A 9,728-nucleotide genomic window follows, 5' to 3' on the forward strand; every position below is an offset into this window, starting at 1 on the left:
TTCATTGTTCTATAAAGGTCTTCAGAGGTTCTTTAACTGTTTCATACAGTTATACTTGTACAGGTATCATTGATTTTGTAAAAAATATATTTTCTTAATGCTGATTGTAGAACTCATTCCCTTTCATTTTTTATTATCAGATTGTAAGCATCATGAAGGACAACACACCACCCAGTTCTCCTAACCAGTCCTTGCAGGAACTTGGGGAAGAGATTGATATTGGTGATATAGAAGAGGTAGGAAGTGCTCATGAAAAAGATGGGATTCTCCTGAAGAGAGTTGGATATTTCAACAGAATTCTTGTCAGCTTTTCTGTAATAGTTAGTTAAGGAATTTACATGGTTGTGTTTGAAATATTTAATGTTGATTCAAGTTCGTTCCTTCGTGTCCAGAAACATATTTGGTGTAGAGTATTTTTGAATTATGATATATAACAGCATTTCTTAACTTGGGTTGCTGAAATCAATTTTATAGGGGTGCTTCAAAGTGCTAAACACATGGCGGAAAGTTATCCAGCTGATTATTCAACTGTGTATGAGTTTGTCCATGCTCTATTCTTTTCCAGTTGTCTGTTAGTACTTCACATGACTTTCCTTTATCCTTCTAGTAATCAGGTCTTAACCAGAGTTAGCGTGGTGCTAGCTGCCTAGACCTGCCTACAGGGGAGCTAGGCAAAGAAAAGGTTAAGAAATGCTGATATAGAGTATACAGAAATACTATCAACACTCGCAGAAGTGTAATCATACATCACTCTACAGCCTTAGTTACACAATCTGCCCCAAAATAACAGGTGATTGAGCTGACCGATGAGGCATCGGACGAGGGCGAGAGCGAGGAAGAGTTGGGAGCAGAGGGAGGACTTGAGAGAGTGGAGGAGGAGATGGAGGAGGATGTTGTAGACATGGCAACACTGACCTTTAGCAAGCACCAGGGTAGGCAGTGCTAAGATGTCTTCATTTCATTATCATCATTATCTTTATTATATTTATTTTTTATGTATGTGTGTATGTGTATATGTGTATGTCTGTACATGCTTGTGTGAGGGTATGCATGTATGTCTAAGTGATTATGCCTATAGGAGTATTTCACTGGTGTAGATACACAATTTTTTTTCTTCAGTGAATATAATGCAAATATGACAATAATACACATTATAGCATGTCATAACTGCAACAAGAGGTTTACAAATGCTTTTAAACTCATGCTTCTCCTTCAGGTTGGGTATTTACCTTTTCTACACTGTCTCAGGTTCGGTGTTTACCTGCTCAGTCTCCCCTCGAGGAGATCTTGTAGCCACAGGAGGGGAGGATGACCAGGCATATGTGTGGGACATCACCAGTGGCAATGTTCTTTTCACTTGCGCAGGGCACAAGGTAAGTCAGCCTTCATTGCTTTGTTGGGCAAGGCCTTAAATATAAATATTTTCAATATTAGGTATTTTTTCTCTCCTAAAGGATGTGTCCTATATATGGGTACATAGTTGAGGGCACAAAACAAACTGTAACAGTATTTCAATAGAATGTTATTGTGAAGTTTTCATCTCTCATAATGTAGATTTTGATTCATGTGTTAAAAATACAACTCTTTTATTCTTTTCTTTTTTCAGGACAGCGTGGTCTGCGTCAAATTCAATCACGACGGATCACTCTTAGCTACAGGGGACATGAGCGGTTACATCCAGGTTTGGAAAGTGGAAGGAGCAACAAAAACATGGGATTTTGAAACCGGAGACCTTAGTGTAAGTCTGAAAGGAAGATTTTTTAATTTTAATTTTATAAAATTGTTGAAATGGAAAACCCATACATCTGATTTCTTTCTTTCTTTATTTATTTTTTACAGAATTCTTTCATATTAGCCCTCTCCCCATCCACAATTCACTTTCTCTTTTTTTTCAGTGGTTGACATGGCATCACGCATCCAATGTGTTGTTGGCAGGAACCACAGAAGGTGAGCTGTGGATGTGGCTTGTGCCCAAGGGAAACGCCCGAACCTTTCCCAGCTACGGATCAGCCTCGCAATGTGGAGCTCTGCTGTATGATGGTAAGACTTGTGTTCATATTTCTCTGCCTTTGCTTGGTTTATCATAATCCTTTTTGTCTTTTCTGTCCTTCCCTTTCTCTATAACTATCCATTGCTTTTTCCCTTTTCATATTTCTGTTTCCCTTCTTTTCTTCTCTAACTTTTCTCCCTCCTTTTCCCTTGGCTGATATCTCATCTCCTTGTAAATTCCCTTTTTCATATACAAAAAATAAATTGTTAAAAAAAAATACGTAATATCCCTATATGTCATTCAACCCTAAGGTAAGAGGGCAGTGTCAGGCTACGAGGATGGGTCTGTGCGTGTGTTTGACCTAAAGACGGGTCAGCAGATCAGCTCCCTGACAGATGGCCTGGCACACACGAGCCCAGTGGCCAGCATTGCAACCCACAAAGACAACACCATGACCATCTCTGGCTCGCTGGATGGGACAGCAATACTCTACAATACTATCAGTGGAAAGGTTTGGATCAAATCGTTTATTAGTGTAGAAATTCAGTATACTGTAGTTATTACTATAATTTAATTATGGTGGTAATGTATAGATACATTATGCAATATTAGTGATGGATATTTTATTGGTATGTAATTATTCTTGTGTATACCAATAGATGTTACTTACGTAATAGATAGTCTATTTTACTGTATTGTTTTGTTATTTTATCTATTTTCTAATGCACAGTTATTCTGGTTATTACATTACAATACATTTTAAGTCTCAGCTTCTTTTATGAAATGAAACTGATACTTTATTCCAGGTGGTTGGAACTTTCAACTGCAACATGGCACCCACGCCCTCAGACGAAAGCATAGAAGTGGACCACACAGTCGAGGCCGTGGGATTCTGCCCAACTATTCCCAACATCGCAGTCACAGCCACCTTGTCTGGCTTTGTCACAATATGGGATGTATCGACACAGGTCAGTCGTGGAGTTTTGTACTAGGTATAGTTAGTAGGGAAATGGGATTCTTTGATAAATATTAATGTTTCAGAAAAAATATGTATAAGCATTTTATGCTTCATAGGAATGAGTGTGTGTGTGTGTGTGTGTGCATGCGTGTGCGTGCATGCATGCGTGCGTGCGTGTGTATGTGCGCATGTGCGCATGCAAATCTAGGATGCTTACCTCAGTATTTAGTGTGAATGGTAACATTCAGTTACAAATACATAACCATTTCAGGTCAGTCGGCATGTCATAGCACAGGGTGCAGGAACGTCACATCTCCTGTGGCACCCAAGTGAGCCCATTGTGTTCTCAGCCGGACTGGATGGAGTGGTACGTTCCTATGATGTGCGGTCGGGAGAACAGCTTGCCAAATACACTGGACATCACAAAGGCATATTGTCCTTTGACATTTCAAAGTGAGTTGTCAGTCCTTTACATTTTATAGAATACAGTAATATTCTTTTTCATACATTATTGAATATTGTAGGGAATACTTATTGTTTTCTTATATTTAAGATATTCAAAGAGGTGCTGTAAATTTCTAAGTATTTATTCATTTTTATTTTTCTTATTTTTTTCAGGAACGGTTCAGCATTGGTTACTTCCTCTGATGATGCCACAGCGAGAGTGTTCAAGATTTTGTGATTGTTCATTAAAGTGTAGAATTTTTGGAGACCTTTTACACAGCCTTTGTATTTAAATACATTATATATATATGTATATATATATATATGTATATATATATATATATATATATATATATATATATATATATATATATATATATATATAATATACACACTCTGACAAATGACAAAAATATTCAGATGGGAGATATTTATACATATTTTGTTAAATTGTCCAGTAGAATACATATTGCATATTAGAATGAGTAGCATGAGGGGAAGGATTAGTGAAATCCGGAAGTATATGTTTTATCACTGGCTTAGTGTTTTTCCTTATTATTATTTTCTTTTTGTGCAAGATATGCACAACATATCTCTGGGAATTGCCTCAGTGACAAGTTATCTGGAAGACCTGAGCAATATGTAATTTATTTATATATTCTCTACATATTCGGCTTAACTTTGTGAACATTTCAGTGAATGAGTGTTCCTTAACAAATCATGAATTTTCCTGAAAGGATTCTGTTCTGTTCTCTGTTATGTATAAACAGTACATTTACATGATAGATTGAGGTAAAGTGAAGCAGATAAGATTGAATGCCTTAAGATACATTTTATTTTTAATAGTACAATATATCATGAAAGCTCTGGTTTTTCACGTCCTCAAAAATTAATTTGTTGACACCATCAGCATAAAAAATAAGGAGCAGCTACCTTTACCTGAGGTATAGAGATGAGCCAAGATAATGTATAAATTGCCTGCAAATATGTAACCAAAGGATAGAGAAATTGACTAATATTTATGTAATTTTTTACAAAATTTATAAATTTTGATAAAAATTTATTCTGTCTTTTAATAAATAAATAAAAATTATATATATAAATATATATAAATAACAATAAAAAGTTTAACTCACAGTAATGAAATGAAACATTCACATATATATTGTACCTGCCAGTGAAATGTTTAACCCAAAACTGAATGTGCAAATGGCTTCAAACTACATGAACTTTCAGATTACTTTCCAAGGGCAACTCTAGAACCTGGTTACTTCTTAACCTTCATAAGCTTGAGCCTTTTCAGTGATACAGAGCAACAGCACAATTTCCTGTTTTTTCTAGCTTACTTCACAAAGTTCAATAACTCACTATATCATCCTGACTAGTTTTCATTGGGGCCCAACACTCTTAGTGGCACAATATTTGTTTAAAGGCACCAGTAGAAGAAATCACATTTCAATGACCACTGCAAACTTGAGAAGCAAGGATAGAAAGAGGTAGGAAAGTTGCTGTGTAGTCAATTTGCCCTAAGGAAAGGGGGGGGGGGGGGAGATACTAGCTTTCCAAATTGAGCCATTTACACTTTAAAGGGGAACTTTTAAGTGACAGGTAGTGTACAAAAACAGAAAACCAATGTACTGTAAAAAAAAAAAAAAAAAAAAAAATATATATATATATATACAATGGAATTTGTGTGTGCTTTATGTGCAGTAATTTACAAATGTCCGCATGAAAACTAATAATGATAACAGTAATAAAAACAAAGGAGCTTGTGAACCTTGGTAGTTCCATATAAGAGCCTAGTAAAGATATGGCCTATTCATACATACCTTAAAAAAATAATAAAAATGTAACAAAACATAATATTAATGACAATATATCTTCATCTTTATCTACATTCAATCATAATTGAGCAGAGCAACAATCTGTGAGGGTTTTGCAGGATGCCTGCAGAGAGGACACTGTTGGCTGGTTTGCAAGCACTCCTGGATGCACTGCCAACAGAACAGGTGACCGCAGGGGGTTATTGAGGAATGTTGTCGCTTGTCCAGGCAGAGGGAGCACTGGTCTTTGCTCTCTACATAACAATCTGTTGACATGAGTTGAGGATAATACAAAGGATTTGTTAGCAATTTTTATGATGTTTACAATGAGCTGTTACTTAAAAGTGAGTGAGTGAGTGAGTGAGTGAGTGAGTGAGTGAGTGAGTGAGTGAGTGAGTGAGTGAGTGAGTGAGTGAGTGAGTGAGTGAGTGAGAGAGAGAGAGAGAGAGAGAGAGAGAGAGAGAGAGAGAGAGAGAGAGAGAGAGAGAGAGAGAGAGAGAGAGAGAGAGAGAGAGAGAGAGAGAGAGAGAGAGAGAAAAAAAGAGAGAAAAAAAGAGAGACAGAGAGACAGAGAGACAGAGAGACAGAGAGACAGAGAGACAGAGAGACAGAGAGACAGAGAGACAGAGAGACAGAGACAGAGACAGAGACAGAGACAGAGACAGAGACAGAGACAGAGACAGAGACAGAGACAGAGAGAGATATATAAATGTGAGAAAAAAAAAAAATATACAAATAACAGGAAAATACATTTACTATTCCCATATATATACAACACAAAAATGAAAACAAGTGCATATAGAAGAATAAATGGCAGGAAACTTACTTGCAGAAGACTGCTTATTCTCAGGCACAGTCTTGGTGAAGAGAAAGGTGTAAGCAGAGTATGTAGTGGTGAGGAAAATATGTGTGAGAAGCACCATACTCAGGATTTGGAAGGACCTGCGGGCACTGCTGTCGCCTAACCACTCTCGCACTAACACCTGTAGAATGAAAATTAATTATAAAGATATAACTGGGAAAAAATTACAAAATAAAAAAAACTCAATCACAGACAAGAACATACACATCTAGAGACATACAGATGAGATATGCGAATAGAAAATTTAATACTTTTTTTTTTCTTATTGAGAAGTTATGAGAACACTCAAAAAATGTACATAGTAATTCACACATTCCATAATAGTTATTTGCTAATAATACTACTTATAGATACATAACACCAACTAAAATATTACACAATTATCATCCTTTTAGTCACAATGTTACAGACAACAGAAGTAGATTGAATTTTTTTAAATCCAAGTGGAGACCTTATACTACATAAAGCACTGACCTGCAATTCACATACAACATTTAAATGAACATAATCTTATACCATTTACTACAGGCTGAACCCCTTCATCTAGTATTTTGTCACCCAGAAAGACCAAGTGTCCAACATTATTTTAGATTACCCAGCTGCCACTACCAGCCACTAGTATCTATAACTCATTGTGTTTACTGTTTGCTTCCATTCCTGTTTATGTTTCTTTCTTTGTCATGTTGTAAGCATATTTATTTCCCATCAAAACTTTGACAATAATGAGATCATCAAATTGTACGATGTTTCAGTAGTATAATCCTGCTATTTGGGAATTTCTACAATCCAGCTGAATTTCAGAGGTTGAACCCATATTATGAAAGAAAGAAAGAAAGAAAGAAAGAAAGAAAGAAAGAAAGAAAGAAAGAAAGAAAGAAAGAAAGAAAGAAAGAAAGAAAGAAAGAAAAAAAACATATACCAATAACCATCCATCACAAACTCACATATTTTACTCCTGTCATCCTTTTGGATATGTGATAAAAGGCTCCGCTGAAGTAGAAAATGGCCAGGTGGATGCGGTGAAGCAGCGTCATCGAATACCTAATGGCTGGCATCTGCAGCAGAAGGAAGTTCTTCAGTTCTGGCCTCAGGTAGGTCGACAGGTTACCAGCTCTTAATGAGTCTTCCAACTTCCCTATCAGCCTTCGTATCACTTCTGGCCCAAAGCACTGCAGGGCCACCATCATGATTCTTTCCTGCAGGAGATGAAAAAGCAGACTCTGTATGAACTATGTGCTGAATATTTTCCATTATGGTTACTTTACTGTATAATAGCCTTTTAATGCAGATCTCAAAAGGAAAATGGTATAGAATGACATTTGATAAAAGGATAAATGGAATATATTGCAACTCCAAAAGTAGCTCACTGCCCATGAGACTACATTAGATAGCCACAACCCCAAAATTACAACATCCAATTTTAATCCAACATATTTTCATCTTTTATATCCTTCAAACCACTAAATATTATTCATATTCTATTCAGATATTCTTCAAGTACCTTCTATAACCTTTTCTCTGTTTAAAATAAATACTTTTATTTACCTACACCTAACAAAAGCCATAATGTATTAAAAATTGGATAAATACATGAATTATTATTTCCACAATATACAGAATCATATCAAGTATACCCCAATATATTCAAAATATACAATCACCTAAAATATCGAGACAATCTCATTTCCATCACATCATAAAATGTGTGCATTAAATATACAAAGTCATGAATAAATCATACTAACTGGAGCATTAGGAAGTCTTTGCCTGTTCCTGCCTACTTGTAGGACCCCTGTGTACTCCTCCCCAAGTGTTTGCCGCAGGGATAGGGTAGTCAGGCTGTAATACGTTAACTCACACAGAACTTCAACATATTTGTGAATATCAAGCCACACTCTCGTTCCTGTAAGAGTAGAGATATGAGGCACTGCATCTAGGTGGAAAATAAGTATGAAAAACATAAAAGGTGGAATCTTAATTAATATGAGAAAAAAAAAATATATGGAGATATGATAAGATTCTTTTGACATTCTTGTATGCCTGCTTCAAATCCTAACTATTGTTGTCCATGACCTGTGCATTGTGTGTGTAGATAATTAATATGCAGGTATACAAGGAAAAATTCTTGGCATTAGTGTGATATAAATGCATGGATATATAATACAAATTTATATCATCAGTAGATAATGTTTCAAGCCTAACCAAAAGATCTTTGAACAATGTCTGAGAGACAGCTCTTCAGGTAATTGAGGAAACTTTCATCTTTTTGGGCTGCTCTTAGCACCTCAGCTGCTCCCGCCTGCTGGAAAGGCATCTGAAATTAAAAAATATATATATAGCAAGATAAGCAAGAAATAAGCAGGAAATAAGCAAGATATATAAGCAAGAAAAGCAAGATAACTTCCTCTACATGAAATCCTGTTTTAATGAGCCACTGCATGTCTTCTATACAAATATTGCGGTTATTCTGCTTTCTTTCAATGTTTATAAAACTCTACATGGATAGTGGGTGAAAGATGGAATAATGCAATGTCGCACTGATATCGATAAATAACAACCTTCCCTGACCAGGACTCAAACCTAGGTCACCACGGGTAAGAAACCGGAGGGCCAGTACTAAACCAACCATGCCAGACGACCCACTAAAAGGAGTGTGCAACTAGGATCTAACTAGCTCGATAGACAGTACTAATCTACTCATACTAGAGTAATGATAGCGAGGTTTTACACACACTCCCCGTGGGCACTCGGTGGAAATTGATCTAACAACTCAAATCCTAAGTCAAAACTACCGAGGTGTATTTATGAAAGATGGAATAATGCAATACCGCATTGATATCGATAAATATTTATGGATAGTGGGTATAAATTCACAAAGTTAAATGTAATATACAAATCTCGCTTTGAATAAAGTGTCACGCACTCATTTCTACAGGTATGCCTATCTGGACATTGTTTTAAGCTATAACAATATTAAATATTACTTGTCTGTACTGTTTTCGACACTTTTGAGATTATAGAAAACGCTCTTATCAGAATGACCTTTTCTTGTCGGTTTGTTTACCTTTTCTCGCGTCTGGAGATTTCTTCGCTAGAAACGGGTTGTATTATCGATAAATTATGAAGGTGTGATACTATTACTACTTTATTTTTATTTAATTTTCTGTAAATGTTTTTTTTTTCTCTTGAACTTATTATAGATTGTTGCTTATATGTAATAAAGAAATATATTACCAGTGTCATACACAATTACAATGTACGTATATAAGAAATAAAAGAGGTACTTGCTTATAATATGTCTTAATTGAAATTGATTTGTCAAAATAGATAAATTGAATACGTAAAAATCAGCACCACACAATGTTATATACTTTTAGAGTCGATGTCATACATACAGTGTGCGTGTGCGTGCGTGCGTGCGTGCATGTAACTGTGATGATAATGGTGTTAATAGTAATGATAATGATCATGATAATGATAATAACAATGATGGTAGTCATAATGATAGTTATGTAGATAAAAGCAACAATACTAATTATACTGATAATGGTGGTAATAATGATGATAATGGTAATAATAACAATAACAACAAAAACAACAATCATGATAATAATAATAATAGTAATAATAATAATAATAATAATATAATAA

The 9,728-nt window shown here is 35.5% G+C and overlaps 2 protein-coding genes across 4 annotated transcripts in view; one reads left to right on the plus strand and one right to left on the minus strand.

Annotated features, from left to right (window-relative positions):
• LOC125042746 (angio-associated migratory cell protein-like) overlaps positions 1-3,654 on the plus strand; it is a 7,905-nt gene extending 4,251 nt beyond the window's left edge. The window contains exons 2-10 of the mRNA XM_047638603.1: positions 141-236; positions 791-932; positions 1,249-1,373; positions 1,607-1,738; positions 1,896-2,040; positions 2,302-2,501; positions 2,797-2,958; positions 3,220-3,401; positions 3,567-3,654. Coding sequence (XP_047494559.1) covers positions 153-236; positions 791-932; positions 1,249-1,373; positions 1,607-1,738; positions 1,896-2,040; positions 2,302-2,501; positions 2,797-2,958; positions 3,220-3,401; positions 3,567-3,630 — 1,236 coding nt within the window. The 5' untranslated portion in view covers positions 141-152 and the 3' untranslated portion in view covers positions 3,631-3,654. The remainder of the gene's footprint in view (positions 1-140; positions 237-790; positions 933-1,248; positions 1,374-1,606; positions 1,739-1,895; positions 2,041-2,301; positions 2,502-2,796; positions 2,959-3,219; positions 3,402-3,566) is intronic.
• A 550-nt stretch (positions 3,655-4,204) lies between these two features.
• On the minus strand, positions 4,205-9,146 carry LOC125042748 (peroxisome biogenesis factor 10-like). 3 transcript variants are annotated; one of them, XM_047638606.1, is made up of 6 exons: positions 9,142-9,146; positions 8,280-8,391; positions 7,823-7,980; positions 7,022-7,273; positions 6,042-6,198; positions 4,205-5,481 (listed from the first exon to the last, which is right to left on the minus strand). In XM_047638606.1, exons 2-6 carry the CDS (start codon positions 8,389-8,391, stop codon positions 5,291-5,293), a joined length of 870 nt encoding a protein of 289 aa, XP_047494562.1. In that variant the 5' UTR covers positions 9,142-9,146; the 3' UTR covers positions 4,205-5,290. The 3 variants fall into 3 exon arrangements, with proteins under 3 accessions (XP_047494562.1, XP_047494561.1, XP_047494560.1); XM_047638605.1 differs by lacking the exon at positions 9,142-9,146 and adding an exon at positions 9,120-9,136; XM_047638604.1 differs by lacking the exon at positions 9,142-9,146 and adding an exon at positions 9,062-9,136.
• Between the last annotated feature and the right edge of the window lie 582 nt (positions 9,147-9,728).

This window comes from Penaeus chinensis, chromosome 32 (assembly GCF_019202785.1).
Source record: "Penaeus chinensis breed Huanghai No. 1 chromosome 32, ASM1920278v2, whole genome shotgun sequence".
NCBI classification, from domain to species: domain Eukaryota; kingdom Metazoa; phylum Arthropoda; class Malacostraca; order Decapoda; family Penaeidae; genus Penaeus; species Penaeus chinensis.